Here is a 20,560-nt window from a genome sequence, read left to right on the forward strand (position 1 = left end):
AAGTAATAGCAGCATTCATAAAGGCTAATGAAATGAATCCTAAAAATGCCGGGTACATAATTTTCTCCATTTTCTTTAGGAAAAACAGGCTGGAAAGGTGAGGAGGAAGGGTTGTGCTGAATGCAGAGCAGTGGCTCAAATGCACAGAGCTTTGAGAGGAGATGAGCCAGTCATCGGATGCATCCCATCTGGTCTTGCACTTGCGTGTATGTCCCATTTGCTGAAACGCTCCGTGGGTGGAGAAGAGTGGATTTTGTTTATTTTTCACTTAGCAAGGCCTTTAACGCAGTTTCCCACCTTATTCTTACAGACGAATTGGTGAGCAAACTGGGTAAGTGAACTGTAGGGTAGGTGGAAAATTGGCCTGACTGCCAGGCTCAAAGATGTGTGATCAGTGATACGACGTCCACTGGAGGCCAGTTATTAGTGGTGTCTCTCAAAGGTACTGAAGCCAACACTGTTGAACATTTTTATTAATGACTTGGATGACAGGATGGAGTGCGCTCTCAGCAAGTTCACGGGCAGAAAGGAACTACTCTGGGGCAGGTGTATTTGATATTTTGGAGGGCATGTTGCCCTCAGAGGGACCTCAACAGGCTGAAGAAATGAACAGGATAAAAAAGAACATCATGAAATTCAACAAAAGCAAATGGGAAGTCCTGCATCTAGAATGGAATAACCTGTGCAGCAGTACAGGTTGGGGGCAACAATACTGAAAGCAGCTTTCAAGAAACAGACCTGCGGACAGCAAGTCAGTAGTATACCCTTGCAGCAAGAAAGACCAATCACGTAGTGAGCTATATTAAAACAAAGTCAGAAAGTCAATGGAAGGGATTTTCTCCCTCTATTTGGAACCTGAGAGCACACATTTGGAATACTTTGCCTAGTTCTGACCTCTCCACTACAAGACAGACAATAAAAGACTGGAATGAGTCTCCTGGAGGGTCAGCATGATTATTAGGGGGCTGGAGAACACGACATATGAGGAGATGCTGAGAGAATGGGCTTTGTTCGGCCTTAAGAGAAGGCAGCAAAGGGGGAATCACGTAGTTGTCTTTAACTACCTAATGGGAAGGTATAGAGAAGATGGGGCTTGACTCTTCTTAATGGTGCACAGTGGAAGGATGAGAGTAAATTGATACAAGCTGGAACATGGGAAATTTCGACTCACTATAAGAAAAAACTTTTTCATCATGAGCGTGATCAAATATTGAAAATGGCTGTCCAGAGAGGTTCCTGAATCTCTACCATTGGAGATACTCAAAATTCAACCGGTCACAGCCCTGAGCAACTTGATCAAGTTGAACCTGCTTTGAATAGGAGGTTAGATGAGATGAACAACAATTCCAACTTACGATTCTGTGATTGTACAATGCTGTCTATTTACCACTTGAAATATTAACAAAATAATTTAAATTATTAATTTGGTTTGTAAAATGTTCAGTAATATCACCCTACTTGTCATTTACAGTGTACTTTTCCTAGAAGAGGAGGAATGCAAGATGAACAGAGCAACAAATACATGGCTAAGATGACACCAAACTACTATTGTTCTTAATCTTTGCTCAGGCAATGTGCTAACTGAAAGCTCAGTCTGTAAAAAGTAAGAACTTTAAGATCTCGTCCAGATCAAGACAAGTGCTCGAGAATCTTTTCCTAGTCTTAGTCTTCACATCTCACTTAGGCTCACTGCTGGCTGTCTCCATCAGCATTCTAGTAACCGAAACCTAATAATTCTTTCTTTAATTGGCTGTTTAGCAATTCAAAGTATTCGCTTTTTCTTCCTCAGCCTTTAGCTGTATAGCTCCACAAAACCAGTAGCACGAACTTTGCTTAAAAGGTTTGACAGAAGAGAGCGTTAAATCAGGCACTCACTGAATGTGCTGGTTTTACCCACCACTACTTATCTATTTAGACACATACTAATGTACTTTATTATTTTTAAGATAAGGACAGCTCTTACACAAGATGCATCCAAAACTACATAAAACACTGGAATTAATTTTGAATTGATTGTAGGGGAAGAAAAAAACCAACCCAAAAAACTTTTGTCCTTAAATTCTCTAATAATTTTCAGGTAACTTACATGACTGCAATTCATTGATGAAACAGATGAAGCCATTACATACCATCAGATGTGTCCGTCTGTGGAGAATACCCCTCGGATAAGTTAAAGGTCCCATTATCAGTCCAAGATACTTCTGATACATCTGTGTCCGACACTGACAGCTCTTTGGCAACAACTGCAGGACTAACCTAAACATCAAAAAGTCCCATACGTGGTAGTCTTATACTTAAAAATTCACGCTACAGGAAGCCAATGATTAGATACTGAAAAAGAAGCCTCTTGCACGTCATAGCAATATAAATCATCTCCTATTTAAGCTTTAATTGTAAAAAAAATTAAAATAACAGTATACAATACTTAAAATTGAAGCACCCCTGTTTTTGATAACTGAAAGCTGTATTATACTAAAGCAGCATAGAAAATTCCAATTATTCATTCTGAAAGTAATATCCTACTGTAATGAAAGCAGAATGAGCCTCCAAATAAGAAATATGCATAAATGTAAAGAAATGCATAAACTTGGATTAAAAAAAACAAACCACCATTATCTATAAGACAGTAAAAAATTAGCTAAATTAAAAAATCATTATCCTTTATGAATTTATCCAACAACACTCAATTACATCGGCTAGAAATTTTTATCCTATGGGATAAAATCCTATTTACTTTTAGAATACATAAACACCTTTAAAGCAATCGCTGTCAAAGTCAGGCTCTATACACTACTGATCAAATACTCCGTAAGAATTCCTATAAAACTGAATCCTTTTTATATCAACCAGTGTTCTCAGAACAATGGAAAGTCTTTTGCCAGTTATTTAGAATATTAAGTGAGAAAGGAGGTATTAGAGTGTTCTCATACATGTCTGGAAAGACAGATAATATACTGATTTACACTATCATTTAAAATGATCAGACAAGCGATGACAAAAGTATCTGATAAATTCTGTACTAACATTTCCCTTTTATATTTTAATTTGATAAAAATTAACTGCAATTTCGCTCTTGCAAATAAAAATAGCTGCCTTTGTTATTAAATTCTAGTTTAATCATTCTACAGCCAATACAAAATAAAAACAGTTTAGTAGGCCAAAGAAACCATTACCTTGAAGACCAGAAGTCAAAAATGAAGTAAGTTAATTAGTATAAGCTTAAAGACGGAGACTATGAATCACTTTTAAAGCCTACTGCTTAGTTCAGGAATGGAACACAGCCTCCCGGGCACGTTAGTCTTCCACAGAAAAGAGAGACAGTAGTCTAGATACTCTCCATTATCTATATATATTTTAAAAAAAGATAGGGCTGACTGAAAAAAAGTCACCTTAGGACACAGGGCTGATATGTCTAATTCACTGTCATCTTCTGTGGGTTTTGTTTTTGCTGTTTCTGAAAGAAAAAAAAAAATTTAATCCTACTCATGACAACAGACGTTGAGGTTCAGTGTGCGTTCCCTGTCACATAGGTTGCATAGCACAGTACATTTTCACTTGTTGACAGAGTGCACCATTGATGTAACACGCTACTAAGGTGAGGAAAACAAGTCTGATTGAGAGGCTAGATGTTTATCAAAACATATCCTGCAGCAGCCAAAGCGGGAGAGAGAGTGTCGCTCCGAAATACATTCCATCACATTTACTTACTTAGTTTCAGAAGTCTCTGTTGCTCACCATAACATAACGTTCCCTGGCAGTATATCTATCTTTTAAACTACACTGCTGGTACGATGTATGGTTGTAACATTCTGTTAAAACAGGCAGCGTAGTTATCTGAGCACATTACTTTTACAGGAGAACACGCAATTTTCTGGATAATTGCGTGAAATCTTAATTCACAAAACCTTTCTTCTTTTTTGCACCCCATTTCCCTGCTTTCGCAACATTTATACACAAATATGCATACAAAGCACCCTCTGAAGTCTGACGGAATGCTGCTCCTAACAGTTGAACAGAGACACAGATTTTGCTTCCGCTCTCTCCAAGAATAGCCTCATGAATATTTTAAACCAATATAAGCGGAAAACCACAGTCACGACAGTTGGATCTCTCTGCCAGTTTCACTTAAAAGTAGTACAAGGTGGAATAACACAGGAAAGAAAATTTTCAATGCATTATTCCATATTTCCAACAACTACTGCATTATATGTAAGAGAAGGGGAAAAGGCAGATGGTTCCTTTCATTGTGTCTAGGAACAGCACGTTGTGTGATGAACTGTTAGAAGAAATACACGTTTTAAAGCAGATATAAAATCTACTGATGTAATACTAACTAAAAGGGGCAGGCTACCTGCAAGTCCTATGGCTACATTACAAACGTTTAATTACCAAAAGTGTAGCTCACACAAAACATAAACAAAAGATAACACTTTTCATATAAACATTTTTCTTCAAATAGCTTTATTAGTTAAAATCTAAAAGTTTCCAATGTTATAAATGTTTTCAGGTGAGATAGGCGAAAATTCATTTTGAACCGATTTCTCCCCTTTCTAACTAAAAAACCCGATTAATCTGTAGCTACTATCCTACTGTAATTCTTAAATGCTTATTGAGTATTTGGGGAAGAAAAAAAATTATTCTTGAGAGTGAAAACCAGGCGGATTTAGATACTGGAAGAGAGCTCAGTCTCTTACTGAAAATTCTGTTATGTACTCATTTTGTGTTCTTGAATGAGTCTCTCTCCTGGATAAGTTTGCCTTCTCTAAATAGAGGTAAGCATTGCACACTTTACAGCGAGTAGTTTTTTTCTGAAAATCTGTAAGCAGTACATCTAATCAAGCAGGAAGAGAACCATCAGTCTTGCCTTGTTTCCTTCCATGAAATAACATTTTTTTTACCATACCCAGATGTCTGACATACTTTATCACTCCTTATAAAGCTAAGAATGGTTCAAAGCAAGAAACACCTGTACACTTGGCTTCACAGGACAAACCAAGCTGTCTGCAAGGTTAATAACATTTTCTCTGCATACAGAAATACATAACTTGGGACTATACTTATTACTCACCAGATCTCTCTTTTTTCTTCTGGTTGATATATTCCACTATTCCAAAATCTAGTTTCATCAGAACAGTCTTAATTTTCTTGCACACTTTCTGTCCAAATTCATTGCACTTAAGGAAGGGACATAAAAAGGCACACAATACTGTGATAAAAACGAAGACAGAGAGAAAAATTGTATTGGAATATTGCTTTATAAGAAGTTACTCAATAAAGATTAAACAACGCATTTGCATAAGGTAACTACTCATTTTACATAATGCAATTAATTTTACATAAAAAAGCACTGTGAAATGCCCATGTCAAACCGTTACTCTCGAATCCAGTTTCTAGCAGCCATTCCTACTCGTCGCAGAAAATACCACTGGATTCATATCAACTGACACTTTTTTTACTTCCGGTAAGGCACAATTTACGATCGCTATAACATTTATCATTATCTTGATTTAGTCTTGATTTTGATATCTCTACCTGAGAAACACGACTGTGCAACATTGTGCCAGAATCAAGAAGCTGAAAAAACCTGTAAGCTGACTTCCCCATCACAAATAGCCCTTGTCAGAACCTACATATATATGTGTATGTGTACATACGCGCGCGTGTGTGTATATATATAAAAATAAATAAATACTCCATATACAGAGACGAAGTAATGAACAAACCACATACATAAATCATGATTGAAAAAGAGACTATACTTACACAGGACATAGGAGAGGACAACTCCAGGAATGTAACTTCCCAAGACAGTGAAAAATGTACAGACGCTGCAGACTAGTAGGCAAAACTGGCAAAAAAAAAAACAAACTGGCCATTAACACTTCCACTGTTTAAATATTTAGATCATTTTGCAAAAGAAAAATGTTACACGCTAAATGAAATCTAGAATGCAGTGGAAAATGGAAGATAGTTTTTTTTACATTAGGAAATACTTTAACACATCTCGAGCAAATACCCATTAAGCAGTCCATTCTGGCTAGTTAGGATATATCCCCTCTTCTATTCTAAAAATATGCTACTTTTATTCATTTACCGTAATGGTTTCACAAGGTCATGGCTATTGCTAAAATTACTAGAAATTACTTCATCTTCATTACACAAAAAAGGCTAAAAAACACCCCAAATCGCTGACTGAAATATTATAAAGCATGCTTGCTGCATGCTTACAAACGCAAAAAATTCTGATGAATACAGTTCTCTCCCCTGTTGTGTTGCTTCATGAAACTGTTCTCTCTCACATGCTGGCAAACATTCTCTTGATGCTTGTTGGCTACTCTAGCATCCCTGTAACGACAACACCGAGCTGAATTTTCAGTATGAAACTTGAGATTCAGCCTCTGCTGTGACTGAGACATACAGTGCTTCTTTCACAACTGCACAATACTGAGTACAGAACTGATCTGTTGAAAGTTTACAGAAAGAATCCATTTGCTTGTGGAGTTGAATTGCAATAAAATGGTTAGCTCAAAGAAATTTTGCACACAGCATCAGTGCCTAATTTGCTTGTAATTATTGCAGTAAAATACTGACATGGCTTAGAGAACCAGGTCAGGAAAAAGAAAAGAAAACATGCTGTCAAAATTAGCTTTTCTAAATCAGTATTAAATATATCTTAACATACAGTTACTGTGCCATGTTGCTACATGACAAAATTATGGGACTGTGTATATCCCTTACCTCAAACACACCTACTTCTTTTAAATATAACTTTATTATTCTAAACATATATCTTTCTTTGGTATAATTTATTCATCTTCGAAATGTATTTCATCCTGTTGTTCATCTGTATTTTCAGTTCAAACTACTATTTGACTGTGGTACTACCTACTTCCCATTTGCTGATTCTGAAGGGCCTGTTTTCATGAAAGACTTTTTGGCAAAGTTAACCGAGATCAAAAGAGGGGAAAAAACCTCCTAATCTCCTTTTAAATGTCTGTATTTATCAATAAATATATAAAAAATGAAATCTACTATTGCCACGATATACTTCTACATTATTTAAATTTTTATTTGGAAAAGAAAGCTGCTTCACTTTTGGCTAGAACTACATAATAATATTCCTATTAGGAAAGAAGAAACGTTATTCATGCTTGTCTCTTCATGAACTGGGTTCTCCAGCTCAGTCTTTCCAGTTAAAAAACCCCAAACAACTAAATCTGTAGAGAATAAAAATTATCACAATAAAATATGAAGGATTCTTTTCTATCATATAATATTTGTGCAGCTACTTCTGAAAACTACAATTACTTGGAAAAAAATGGGCATGTTCAGGAACTGCATACTTTTCCTGCTTTTTCAAGTTTTTATTAAATTATTGTGTTTTAAATTTCCTTTCCACACAATGACTGGTGAAATTCCAGGAGCTCTAAGGGGAGGGACTATACTGCTATAGACTTCACAGCGAGCAGCTTTGCTCACTGATGACCTACAGGAAAAAGTTACCAAAAACTCATGACTGAGTATATCATAATGTGTACATTATTTTCCATTTTGTGCTTGCTGGCTTTTTTAAAAATCTATCTCACCTTTTTATTAAACAATATTGAACTGTTAAGTCTTACTTGGGAGTGCTTACCTTGCCAGGGTTTTGTTCCTTGAAGTGAGACATTTCTTGAAGAAATACAAATAAATTCATTAGTGTTTCTGAAATGCACTGATTTATTCTCGGTCTGTAGTCTTGCCTGGAATTGATGACTTTCCAGCTGAGTAAAACAAACAAGAATACCCAACAACGTTGGTTATAGCTCATATGAAAGCTGAAACTGGTTGAAACCATCATGTTGTAAAGCTACAGCCTCCAGCGATCCAATGGTTGCTGCTATGCTACAGAAACTTGTACTTGTTTACACCTATTTTATATTGGGCTAATTTGATCTTTTTTAATCAACCCCCCCCTGCTCAGTAGTAGCAATTCTCAGACCTTACAAGCAATTACAGAAGAAATTACTGCTTATTCATTCTGGCCATATGAAAACATAGCTGTCATCTAAATTAAGCAAGCCCAAACTTGCTTCTTAATATTATTTTTTTCTTAAAAAAATACAACACAGTACTTTTCATTGCCACAGGATGGCCATACATATTAATAAATTCAATTTCATGCACATAATCCTTGTGCTGTTTTTTTCTATTTTTTGTCTTGTTTTGCAAGCCATGATGGTCCACAAGAGTTCAGTCCTTTTAATAAAATTAAAAAAAAATGTACTGAAGAATTTGCTGAAAAACGTGAGAAAGTGTATGTTTCTAATTTGGGGCTGATCAGTTTAGACAATATCCAGTTTAAATGACCACACTGTATACCTTTTTGGAGTACACAAAACATCTACCACAAAGATGTTTCATGACACAACAAATGAAAGGAAAAACACACACAGGCCAGTCAATGTCAAATAAAACTGGCACAAAGTACGGAAGCACCACAATGCAAATATTCAGAATATGAAGTAAATTCTGCACCAGTTTTATGAAGTTATCTTTTGCATAATTCAATGCTCAATACACACACTTTTGATCACAGTGAATGCAAGTTAAGCCATAAACAATCCCACAGTCATTTGACTCAGATACATAATTAAATGCCCGACGCATCACTGCATTAATAGTAACATTTTGTCATAGGTGGCTCAAATTACAGGATAAGTCAAAAACTACAGTATAAACAAAAATGTATTTACCAGGGTTGTGTACAGCAATAAGGATATACACACAGACGGTCAGATCAAACTGTCAACTCTTATTTCCAAATAATTACTCTTCTATTTAGCTACTAAGACACCAGAAGGCCCCTGTTAACAGTTCTCATCGTTATTCAGAATGCAAATGCCCCCTGATAGTTCCCTGGGACAACTTAAATTTTAGCAAGCATCAGTAAGTGACTGATAAGATTTTTGCTGTATGACTGCTGATTTTTACCCTGTATGAACTTAGTGTTCAAAAGTAACATTTAAACATTTGTTTGAGTAACACGACACAAAATTTTAATTTTTTTTGTAGTGAACATAAGACTAAAAAAAATAATTATCTATCATCACTTGTAAAACTACCTGTAGTGATTAAAACCTTCCACGTTAATATTATCCTTGCTCAACAACAGATTGCTTAGTCATTTTTGTTGGCACATATTGTAAAAGTTAAAAGCCATCATGAGCACTCAGACTTTTCTCAGTTGAAAGCTGGTTAGTAGGTTGCTTTTGTCTACCTTCTCTACTGAGGACACACATATGTAATCTACCTTTGCTGTACTGTATCTTATTAGCTATGATTCATTCTTACTAATAAGGCACCATTATGTTTTAGGATATGAACTTGTTGATGTCTCTCATTTCCTGACACAAGGCAAGCCGTGAAGATTGTAAAGTTTTGAATATGTTTGTATTTTTGAGAGCCACCGGCAATATCAATGCACAGGTACCACAGCCCTGATGTCCACCAGCTATTAAGCCTCCTGGCTCAGGTGTTACTTTGGAGTTTGTTCCCGTGAGTGGCAAACAAAACGGTGCATACTTAAAATCAGAGTACTGCTTTTCGGTTTGCTTAACGCCTAACATTTTTCAAAACAGATGTGGATTCCTATATAGCAAATTTAACCCTACCAAAATAGGCTTATTTTCCCTCATAAACATTTTGCACATTCCTTAGAATTAGTTCACAAACTTTCAGGAACACACAAACTAAAAGCTGTTTTTTAGAAGTGCTTTTAAAAAAAAATCCTCCCTCATGTTATTTTTACTTTTTCAGCCTATAAAGCAAAAGCCTACAGTAATGTTTTCATACGGGCATGAGTTCACACCCGACTTGTACCAAGAACTGCAATGCAGATCTTTCCAGCAAGAGCAACCAGTTTATTTACACAGCCCAAGGAGATAATGGAAAATGGATCTGAATTCTGGAAATTACTTACTTCAAAGTTACATGTATAACTGCGCTGGACTACAAGAGATATATTGATTTTTTTCTATAAAGATAAGCTTCTGACTTGCTTCTCATTGCAGAGCTGGGTCTATGTGCTGATATTGCACAGTGATCTCTCTCACAAGGCAGCATGCAAGATACGCTAACATAGCACTGAAGGGATCGTTATTAAAGGGTCAAGTGGCCTAAATTAGGCAGACACGTTGATCAATGAATCATGATAGAAAGTGAAATAATCTAGTCCACACTGTATATTACATTATACCATCAAATGAAAAGAAAAATTTGGGATTACACTGTTACCTCAGATTTCTGGTCAGATTAATAACAAAACTAGGAAAATGATATGTAACTATATATATAATGTCTGTTTCACTTTATTTTCCAGCTAAAAAAAAGTCTCTATTTATAAATTTTCAGTTGTATAACCCAAAAGATATGTCACTTCTATTTACAAACTATTATAAAAGGAAAAAGCAAACTCTGAATTTCAAATCCAGTGTCTCAGCAAAAAGAACACCAAACTTCAGTTCTCCTTAAGATCTTTAATTAACATTTTAGCCAAACCCCAGACAACATGTCTGACATACAATTCAGCAAGGGCTAAAGCCACTTTTTCTTACAATTACAAATTCTTGCTCTCATTTCTCTTAAACACATGGGATAAGAGGATTTGGGCTTATGCTGAATTTTACACTTTGGTCCAACTGTTGCCCAAACTTAAATTTGTGAATTTTTACATACTTATATCAAAGCCAGGAATAAGTCATCTGCTCCCACATACATGATACCCACTTTTATTCTACATAATGGAGGTTAAACCACCTTCTTCTATTTTCGGATACGTAATCTGAACAGCTTCATTTTTGTAAAAAAGTCAGGAATAATTATGGTCAAAAATGTCTAGTTAAACTCACACGGAGAAACTTCATCTTTCTCTATGCCTGTATTTAACTACTGTACAGCAACTTCACCACGAGGTGGTGACACAGCAACGTCGGTATTAGAGCAAGGTTTGGGAGCCATTTCATACAGACCATAAATGGCATGCATAAGAGATTCATATTCAAACTATTGTATGCATAGTGGAGCGCAGAACATGACTTAAAGAATAACTAGTATTTCAATCACAGAGAAAAGTTCAAAACCCAAACTGTTGCCTTATTCCTGACTTTATTATAGTATAGTATTTATAGTATTGCAGTAGTGATTTGCTCTTACATTACCAAGTATTCAGGGTGAGGGTCTCCCTCCCCCTTCAAGAAAAAACCATAAACAGTTTAAAATAGTGTACCTGAAAGTCACAGGATGAAAGTCTCATGTCTTGGACTAGGTGACTTTTGTCAGACAAAATGCAACGTATTTTCCACCCATGCATGGCACTGCATGCAGGTATTTGCCTCTGACAGAGGACATAAATAAAACCATTAAATAACTTATGAAGAACATGAGGGGAAGGATTAGCAATATTACACAGACCTTTTGTCCACCTCCCATCCACAATAGCGATTTCCATTTCCATCCTCTCTGATAATTAGTGGCTTGAGAAAAGTAGTATACAAGGGTTTTCTCATATGAGAACTGCAGTTTTTATGGATAGGCTACTCTCCTTAAGGAAACATTGCTTCCAGCTTTTGTAAACCATTCTGCAGCATTAATAGTATGTACTTTAAGAGTTGCCTCTTTATTCTGGTGTTGAAAACTACTACTATGACAGTATTGTGAATTACAAAGTCATTTTACAGACTTTACTCCTATCCTTTATTTAAAATTGTTGACAATGAAAGTGGTACTTTGTAGGAGCACAAAGAGAGAAAATGGATAGGCCTGATGCCTACTATCAAAACAGGGCTTTGAAATACATAGGATAATTGTAGATAGTTGGCTTACGAACTTTAAGTTAATTCCAAAAACGGGGAGATAAAAAATAGAAGCAGAAACTACAATAATAATGCAATAATAATTTTCATATATGCTAACCACTAATATAAAGACAATATAGATGAAAGAAGAGGAGATAAAACAAGGCACACCAGGACAACTAATAACAATTAAAAACAAACGTGTGTTATGCAGAAAAATGGCACATTTGCAGGGAAAGTTCTCCAGAGTTGCTTGTCTTGGTTGTCAACAATGCTTTCTTTTGCCAAGTTTAAAAGATGTTGAAAGTACAAGCTGCAGTGCAGATAAAATATATTGCTAGATACTTTGGCTCTGTGGTCTTCATGTGGTGCATTGACAAAGCAGCCAAGCAAGAAGAGCACATGGTACAGGTGAAGTTTGCTTTAAAACGTTACAAACCCACTATTAAGCTTGCTCCGCAAAAGAATACTTGGCAGTTTCTTGTAGGCAACACAAAAACCCGAGACACTTGTGTCAGTTCTACTATAACCACACTGTTCTATTTTACAAGGAACACAAGGGACTATTTTGAAGCCTTATTCTGATCTTAGGCAACTAGAGGTGTAAGAAAGTCAGCTTGCTGATCTCCAGTGCAACAGTCAGATGCACGTGCTGCTGCTTCTTGTTCACACCTCCCAACAACTGCCAGCCCTGGTAACATTGTCCCTTCTGTCCCTTTTCCCCAGAGCCCACTTGAGTGGCAGTGTTACCCACAGGCCAGAGGGTTGAAACCAGGGGGTAGCAAGAGACCATGATGAAGGGTGAGCGAGAAAGGAAGGATGTACAACATGGATTTGTATGTATGCAAAGATAGAGGGGTTATGTATGTCATGCACTTGTAGAAACAGAAAGAAACATTAAACTTGCGTTAGATCAAAAACTGACAGACACATAAGCACAGAATGGTAGGGGTTGGAAGGGATCTCTGGAGATCATCTAGTCCAACCCCCCCCGCCAAAGCAGGGTCACCTAGAGCCGGCTGGACAGGAACACGTCCAGGTGGGTTTTGAATGTCTCCAGAGACAGAGACTTCACAACCTCTCTGGGCAGCCTGTTCCAGTGCTCCGTCACCCTCAAAGTAAAGAAGTTTTGCCTCATGTTGAGATGGAATTTCCTGTGTTCCAGTTTGTGCCTGTTGCCCCTTGTCCTGTCACTGGGCACCACTGAAAAGAGTCTGGCCCCATCCTCTTGACAACTGCCCTTCAGATATTCATAAGCATTGGTGAGGCCCCCTCTCAGTCTTCTCTTTTCCAGGCTAAACAGACACGGATCTCTCAGCCTTTCCTCATTAAAGAGGTGCTCCAGTCCCTTGATCGTGTTCAGAACCCTGCGCTGGACTCTTTCCAGTAGTTCCCTGTCCCTCATGAACTGGGGGCCCAGAACTGAACACGGTACTCCAGATGTGGCAGAGTAGAGGGGGAGGATGACCTCCCTCGACCTGCTGGACATGCTCTTTTAATGCACCCCAGGATGCCATTGGCTTTCTTGGCCACAAAGGCACATTGCTGCCTCATGGTCAGCTTGTTGTCAACCAGGACTCCCAGGTCCCTCTCCACAGAGCTGCTTTCCAGCAGGTCAACTCTTAACCTCTACTGGCACATGCGGTTACCCTATACTTGATCTTGTTGAGCTTCATTAGGTTCCTCTCTGCCCAACTCTCCAGCCTGTCCAGGTCTCACTGTATGGTGGCACAGCCTTCTTTGTGTGTCAGCCACCCCTCCCAATTTTGTGTCATCAGCAAACTTATCGAGGGTGCACTCTGCATACACCAGACAAATTCATTTTTCAATGATCCCAGTAAAAGAGAAAAAAGGAAAACCAAAAAAGATATGTGAAGTGATGCAGATGATGAATGTGGAGCGCATGACATCAGTCAACCAAGAACATAAAAACCTACTTCAGCATAATATTAGCAGAGTTACTTAGAGTACCTTAATAAATGACTTAACTATGAACCCTATACTTCCTGCCAAAACAGCTTTTGGGACTTCTGTCAAGGTGCTCCATTGATGATATGAGCAGCCAACTCTCTCTGAACACCTTCAAAGTTTTTATGCACAATTTAAAAAGAATAAAATGTTATGCTCCCATCGCTTATCCTGAATTTGATATACATAGTACTACACTTTTATCCTAAAACTACTCTCGATAAGATTGAAGGTGTTCAGAGAGAAAATTAATTACTCATATCCTTCTGACTACCTACCACATCATTTCTAAAACTGAGCAAATGCATAAGCTGTTACCTAGTAGCTGCAAAAAAAAAAAACCCAACACCCTCCCGCCCCAGATGCTTCAACCCATCACAGTCACAAACTCTGGCCAGAAGAGTCAGTGGCATTACATTCTCTAAAAATGACTGATGGTGTCATGCTCTCATTTTGTATCTAGACATCTGTTCAAGCAAAGCCCCGTCACATTTCTCTCAGAAAGGTCAGTAGCTCTCATGTTACTGGTTTAAAGATCTCTTCGTGATGTGCTGGATTTTTTTTTATTATGTGTACACAGTTTTGTATGTATCTTCACGTAGATACTCTACTCAGAACTGCAGCAGTGACAAAGTACACTAGGATGTGGTGGATCTGAAGGACTGCACCTACATAAACAAAGAGTTCGTAATTATAGAGCTTCTAAACCTTCTTGATTTCCCAACTGTAACCACACACGCTTGAAACCTCTGCAGACTCTGTAATTTTAAGGGTAACTTAGAATGTATTACTCAAGGTGGAAGAGCTGAAAGTTACATTCCCAAAGATATGTAAATCAAAACAGCTAACAGCTAATGTGGGTATTTTGTAGTATTTTAAAAAGTAGTATCTAGAGCTTATAGAATGATGCAGCTGTAGGGGAGGTGAATATCTAAAGACAAACCTCATAAGCAACCAGGAGTTAAGTACGAACTTGACCAAATGAAATCAAGTGTGTAAACTCTTAGCAAAACCCAATCAAACAGGTTTACCTTTTCAGAGCTTTCTCACATGTTTCCTGTGAGGAAAAGAATCACCACAGCACAGAAGGGAGTGATTATAAGGATGCAGTTACCCTTCTTTGAAACAAATGTTTTATACATGAAGACCTATGCCAAAAATATATTTTAAAATTTGTCTTCTACATTATGCCAGTACAGAGATAACGGATATAAGGTATTATTTAGATTTAAAAAGCTTGTGAAAAACATTTTAAATGGGTTTTTTTTGCATTTAAATTTCAGGTGACTACATACTCAAAATGAACATAATCTTCCCTCTCCCTCTCCAAAGCGTAAAATAGTGTAAAAAGCACATTTTACAGTTAAGTGTATTAAAATACCGAAGGCAAAACCTCTCAAATCTACTATTGAACTGTGTGTTAGAAAACAATGCAATATTGATTAGCCTTATTGAACTGCAGTGTAACAAATGCGTGTATGTTACGTGCACTACATGGAAAGACATAGTAGGTAGCAAGCACTGCTGAACTCACAGCATAGCATCTTAATGACCTATGTGGCTAATTTAAAAGGTGATTATGTAGAATTGTGCTTTATCCTGTGCCACTTTTGGATGCTATGCAATCATTAAGTATACTAAAATAATTATATTTATGTCATGTAGCTATGACCAAGTCAACAAAACTTGCAATTTAAATGAATCACTGGGGCACCATGTAAAATCCTGCTTGCTTCAAAGAGTTCCACAAAAGGATGCTGTATCACTGAAAGAACGAGGAACCCGGGAAGTATCCACAAATACACTCCATTCTCAAACTTTAAGGACAATCTTCATCTCCAACCTTTTTGCTACAAACTCTATGAAGCTTTTCAAATAGAAATTTCTCCAGCTTGTAGATACCTGTATGTACTTTAATTCCCATTGCTAATCTATAGGCGCTGCACAGGTTTAGGCTTTCACCAACATGGCAAACTGGGGCCAACATCCTTTAACCAATTGCATTTGACATGCCTTCAGTGTTAAGGCTTGGACACACCTGGAATCCCTAACATTTGCAAAGTTAGATAGATTTTGTTTTTAAATCGAAGCTGGAGAATGTAGTTGTCAACCTTAAAGAGTAACTAACAACATTTCCAAATCCAAAAATCTCCTTTAATTATCACCTCTCCTGTAGTTCAAATCCATAATTTCTAAGAACTAAATGAATTCTGTTAACACCTTGCAACATTGTTTCTCAAGCTTTTGAAGTGTTTTCTTTCTGACCTCATCTGTCTTCATGGGACATTTCAATTTTCTGCTTTTTATTAAAAGTGAGTCAGTCCAATTTGCCATTACTGTGTTTTTTTTCAAGGGAAGGCGTGCAATAAAAAGGTGAAAAAAGAACTTATTTCACAGCCTGCAGTAACATCCATGCCCCATTTATTTCTTGACCGTGAATATTTTTTTGCTAATATTACTGTACAAGCAATATGCTTAAATTATCAGCATTTGATGAGGCTGGATGTGTTTTTCTCAATGGACTGCACAGCAGACTGGTCAGAACATGTGACTTTCAACAAAACATAATATAAACAACCTTTCATCCCTGATTATGCTTCTCGCACAGTGTGTTAAACTAAAGTCATAAATGGTATTTTCTTCTCTTCAACTGACAGGGGAACATTTTACCACTGGTGTACTGCTAAACAGTATCAATTCCATAAATGTAGGTATTTTTTCTCATATTACTAGTCAAAAACAAGCTTTTCTGAAAACGAAAGCAATCCTATTTTTACAAAAATACACTTGAGTATTCTGCAAAGGGACAGGGAAACTCATCTGGTCCTACAGGTTGCTAAAAAAAAAAAAAAAGACCCATTACTACCAGGATGTTATTTTGGAGGGGATGTGTTCATTTCTTCAATTCAAATAGAACATCAGTCATCTTATGAAGTGTTCATAAGGAGCTGTATTGTCTTTCTTTAGCTGATCAGATACAAACTAATTAACTCTAACTTTTTTTAAGGTAATTCCAGCACACAAGTTCCTCAACACAGCAGATCATCCTAAAAGTCATTGCTTTTTGCTGAAAGTCCCGCTCAAATAAACAAAATATACTCCAACTAAATTTAGGGCATTTCATTGTCCAACTCCTCTTTTAAGCAAACTGATAGGTCAGGTCTCATGGGAAGCCCTTCCTTTGACCCGTACTACTCTTGTCCATCTCTCCCGAGAAGAACACCAGCTACTCCAGTTTGAGGTCATTCAAAACATGAAATGTGATCCGATAGTCAAGTGCTATTAGTTCAAAGTCATGACTTAGTCAATAAGTATACATTTCTTAAACATCTCTTTGCATGAAAACTGAGTGTTCCAGTGCCACATAAATACTACTACAGATTTGCTTTCTGTTTAGCAAAGACTATAACGCTATTACTATGTACTGTTGTCTTTTTACCAAGACAGTATAAGGGCTGGGAACTTCCAGCCCAGCTTCCTATTTGTACTAGAAACTTGTGATGCAAAAGAGACATTTTTATTGCACTACTTTTGTCCAGAAAAGTAAGGAAGTCTTCTTCCCATCAACAGGAGCATAAAGTTCTGTTTGCAGAACTTTAAACAGCTCTACCCAGCTGCTGGAAGCAATTCTTTCACATTTATTTTTCTTCTGCAAAGACAACTCTTTTAACCCTTTCTCACAAACTCAATTATTTTCCTCCTTCAGCCTCCACATTCTTCAGCTGGGATACTCCTAGTTCAAGGCCTCTCAAAGTCAAACGGCTAGGAAAGACGAGCTGAGCATTCCTTGAGTTGCAGAGCAGCTGCACAAAAAAGGAAAATTGGATTTTCAAGTGCCAGACAATACTTTTAACCTGCAAAAACATGAAAATGACTTTGTGTGTAGCATTATAAGGCATCTTTAACTCTTTCTGTGCGGAAGTTAATTCTGAGTCTTCTCAATGGATTTAATGTATTTAGTATGAACAGGGGATCACTTACTTTGATGCATTACTGCATTACTGACAGTTCCTGGCATGAGCTAACCACTTGTTGCCCACATTTATGCATTAAATTCAATCATAAAAGGAAATAAAAAACTTTCCACTTTATTAACTCATACTAGCAGAAAACACAAATATTCTTATATAATTACAAATCAACATGCTTTGAGTAATTAAATAACATGCAGATTTGACTTTAAACTGGATCCCCATTTCTGTAAGTCCAAGCACATATTGAGAAAGATTGTGCACTGTAAGACTGTAGTTCAAAAACTACTGGTTCGAAATAACGTAGCTTTCTCTCCTATTTTTATTCAAGTCATAAAAGGTTCCTGGCTAACAGTTTAGTGCACCATCTTTTTGAATAATAGGCAAGCGACAGTGATTAGAACAACACAGGCATTGTTCTGATAGAGGAAGTTCCATGTTGGTATCTGAAGCACCTACAACCAGGTGCTTCCACCACATCAGGACTGATTATTCCTTTTATACATTCTTGATCATCGTTAGGTCCCTCGTGAGTTGTCAATCTTCTAAATTAAAAAAAAAATATAAAAAATTATACCATCTTACACCAAAACTATAGGGGACCCGATGATAAAGAATTACTAAGGGGAAACATTGTCCTTATGGTAAACTATTTTCAATCCTTTACCTTTGACCACATCTTTTCTTGCTGTTCTTGATCTGCTACCGCCCAGGATCATATGACAAAACAAAACACGATATGAGTAGGAACCTAATCTTTGCAACTCAGCTTTTTTACCAGCCTTACTAAGAAGTATTTGTGCATATGTTCCTTTGTTTATTATACATTTAAATTTACAGTATGACTAATAGACTATTGACCAATGCCACATCTTTAACTATGATGTTATAATGTTCATGAAATACACTTATGATGCAATATTACATATTTTCTGAAGTAGGACATGAACTCAAGAAGTATTTGTTTGTATCTGAGAAGGAGGTACAAGGAGTGCAGTGCACTGAAACCGATCAGGGAACAAAGCTCATTCTATAGCTTCTACAAAAATACCACTGCCCTCCTTTTTTATACATATAAAGCAGTAGCTTTAATTCAGTGTGTCCTCAATATTACCCCGTTATCAGTGCATTTACATTACAATCTCTTCTTTTGCAATTCTAAAATTAATTGCTCCAGTACAGTTCCCATAGCTCCTACTTCTATTCCTTCCTACTTAACCTGGACCAAAACATTCTGACCTCCACCAAATCTCATTAGCACTTCTGTAGGAATGTTCTCCAGTTATATCCTATTTTTTACCACCAAGACAAAAAGGCAAACTGATTCCAGAACATCAGAACCTTTTGATTAAACTATTTTCTCAAACCTTTTTGCTCAATAGCAAAGACAGAAAAGGATGAGGGACTAGGACCAGGGCTAATTAATTTAATGACAGTTTCAGAAATGATAAATGGGTAGAGCTGTCCCTATTATCATGCTTTTTCAGCTTACTCCTTTAGAAATGTTCTTCCTTTTTGTTTAAAAACAAATAAACAAACAACTTTGATTCATAAAAAGAGAAGTCTCAGAGGTTTAGGCCTTTACTTCTGTTTAACTGCCAAAGCTTTCCGCAAGCCTTTATAGAGAAAGAATTGTGAACAAAGGAAGTTAGATATTACAAAGCTTGCACGTTTTGCATACCAGTTGCATCCTTTTACATACTGGTAAACACTACTGCTTTTTTTTTTTTCCAAATCCAAATTTCGAAATTTTTTTTTCCAAAATTATTCTTCTCAGCTGGCAAGATTTTCTCCCATCTTGATTTAAAAAAACCACAACACATTTTCAAGGAAGGACATGATACATTTCCTTTACAAAATTAATTCAAAAGGAAAAAAAAAAAGGTGATGATGATCTGAGACCTCTTTTTTTTAATGTGTCATGCATATTGGTGTTTTCCTATATTGAAAAATACACAATTTAACAAACTGGAGATCCAGCTAAACATTTTTTAATGAAGAGCAATTAATACTTTATTGGCTATCAGTAATGAGTCAACATTTCCTTAAAAGAAAAGAACAAAATGCTACCTACAATTACTTTTAATCTATATAGTGTCTATTGTGTCATATATAGAACACAACTTAGATGCCTGCAAACGGAAATGCACAGGAGACCCCACCCTTGCAGAGACCCAATTATGCCACTGGGGATTCATTCACCCACACTCATCCAATTAGGTGACCATGCCTGAATACATTGATCTACAGCAGACAACCTGAAATGTCTTCTGTATTTCATCTATCTCACAACAACATATTGACATACATATTGGAAAAAAAACCCCACATAAACGTTCAAATTTAAATCTAACTAGAAGAAATCAAATCTCAATCCATAATGAAATACTCACTTCTGATTCTTGTGATTTCTTAAATTTGCCTCTATATTCTGGCATTTTGTTAACTAACTTCTAAAAAACCAAAAACGTTTATTTCCACATACCTGACAAATATTTTTTTTGCAATATCAAATACTCCATTAACACCATTTTAGAGCAAATATTTTGATTAACATCAGGGCAGTAAAATTTGCAACTATGGAAAGACCATGTGGACTTTAAGAAGCCTAAATTATAAACTGTCATAGCCTAACATCAGTAAGATCTACTTTTAAGATATCTATTTTAAAAGCTGTCTATCTAGCTAAATTTAATTAGTGCATTTATTTCCTAGGAATATGCTGGATCATATTTGAGAAAATAGTATTTGTGAAATTGTTATTAATTCTTCTTCTCCTGTCCGTTG

At 36.6% G+C, this 20,560-nt stretch overlaps 1 protein-coding gene across 2 annotated transcripts in view; it reads right to left on the reverse strand.

Annotated features, from left to right (window-relative positions):
- The window catches only part of RETREG1 (reticulophagy regulator 1), a 71,127-nt gene that overhangs the window by 5,127 nt on the left and 45,440 nt on the right, over positions 1-20,560 (reverse strand). For both annotated transcript variants that reach the window (XM_054190802.1, XM_054190803.1), the window contains 5 exons: positions 7,637-7,763; positions 5,764-5,848; positions 5,069-5,206; positions 3,390-3,454; positions 2,130-2,256 (listed from right to left, as the gene is read on the reverse strand). In XM_054190802.1, coding sequence (XP_054046777.1) covers positions 2,130-2,256; positions 3,390-3,454; positions 5,069-5,206; positions 5,764-5,848; positions 7,637-7,763 — 542 coding nt within the window. The remainder of the gene's footprint in view (positions 1-2,129; positions 2,257-3,389; positions 3,455-5,068; positions 5,207-5,763; positions 5,849-7,636; positions 7,764-20,560) is intronic.

Source organism: Rissa tridactyla, chromosome 2 (genome assembly GCF_028500815.1).
Source record: "Rissa tridactyla isolate bRisTri1 chromosome 2, bRisTri1.patW.cur.20221130, whole genome shotgun sequence".
NCBI lineage: Eukaryota > Metazoa > Chordata > Aves > Charadriiformes > Laridae > Rissa > Rissa tridactyla.